This window comes from Nematolebias whitei, chromosome 9, assembly GCF_014905685.2.
Source record: "Nematolebias whitei isolate Nwh7 chromosome 9, NemWhi1, whole genome shotgun sequence".
NCBI lineage: Eukaryota > Metazoa > Chordata > Actinopteri > Cyprinodontiformes > Rivulidae > Nematolebias > Nematolebias whitei.
Window position 1 is genome coordinate 50,046,979 of NC_056506.1, and position 1,008 is coordinate 50,047,986.

Consider the following 1,008-nt stretch of genomic DNA (forward strand, 5'->3'; position numbering starts at 1 on the left):
GCTGCATTATAATATATAGATGCTGCATTATAATATATAGATGCTGCGTTATAATATATAGATGCTGCGTTATAACATATAGATGCTGCGTTATAATATATAGATGCTGCATTATAATATATAGATGCAGCGTTATAATATATAGATGCTGCGTTATAATATATAGATGCTGCATTATAATATATAGATGCAGCGTTATAATATATAGATGCTGCGTTATAATATATAGATGCAGCGTTATAATATATAGATGCAGCATTCGATCTGTGGCAGCTGGAGACTTTAAGCTGATAATTTTCCAGTGAAACTGATCTTTGTACAGGACCACGACAACCGTTCAGTCTCCCTGATCTGTGTTTAAAGGACGCAGGTCGACGTGTCGGTGACTTGTTTCATGTTTACAGTCAGTGAAACTTACTCCGTCTTGTTCTGGGTGGTGTCTGCAGCTCTCAGAGGTGGTGCTGATCAAAGATGAAGACTCGGACGAAGCCGACAGCTCAGAGGAAGGTGAGCAGAAACGAGGATGACTGAAAACACTTTGTTTCATCTGCAGCTGAAAAACGTTACAGAAATCACAGGAGCGCTGACGGGATGCTCGAGGTAATGCCAACAGGAAGAACAGAAATAAAGTTTTTATTGGTTTTATTATTTGTAATGAAAGTTTTGATTCAATAAGTTTTGATTTCAAGATGCAGCAACACACGATTGTAGCTGCGACTGAAACAACGTTAAGAATAAACACAGGCAGGGGGGTCAACGGGTTAACAAACGTCTTACTGACACTTGTAGAATCGAACCGACGGCTCAAAAAGAGACGAGTCCTGGCAGGTTCTGGTCCTGGCAGGTCCTGGTGGGTCCTGACGGGCTCAGGTCCTGACGGGCTCAGGTCCTGACGGGCTCAGGTCCTGGCAGGTCCTGACAGGCTCAGGTCCTGGAAGGCTCTGGCAGGTCCTGACGGGCTCAGGTCCTGACAGGCTCAGGTCCTGGAAGGCTCTGGCAGGTCCTGAC

At 44.2% G+C, this 1,008-nt stretch overlaps 1 protein-coding gene across 1 annotated transcript in view; it reads left to right on the forward strand.

Moving 5' to 3' along the window:
- The window catches only part of LOC119415285 (zinc finger protein 3 homolog), a 5,233-nt gene that overhangs the window by 1,299 nt on the left and 2,926 nt on the right, over window positions 1-1,008 (forward strand). The window contains exon 2 of the mRNA XM_037682464.1: window positions 447-507. Coding sequence (XP_037538392.1) covers window positions 447-507 — 61 coding nt within the window. The remainder of the gene's footprint in view (window positions 1-446; window positions 508-1,008) is intronic.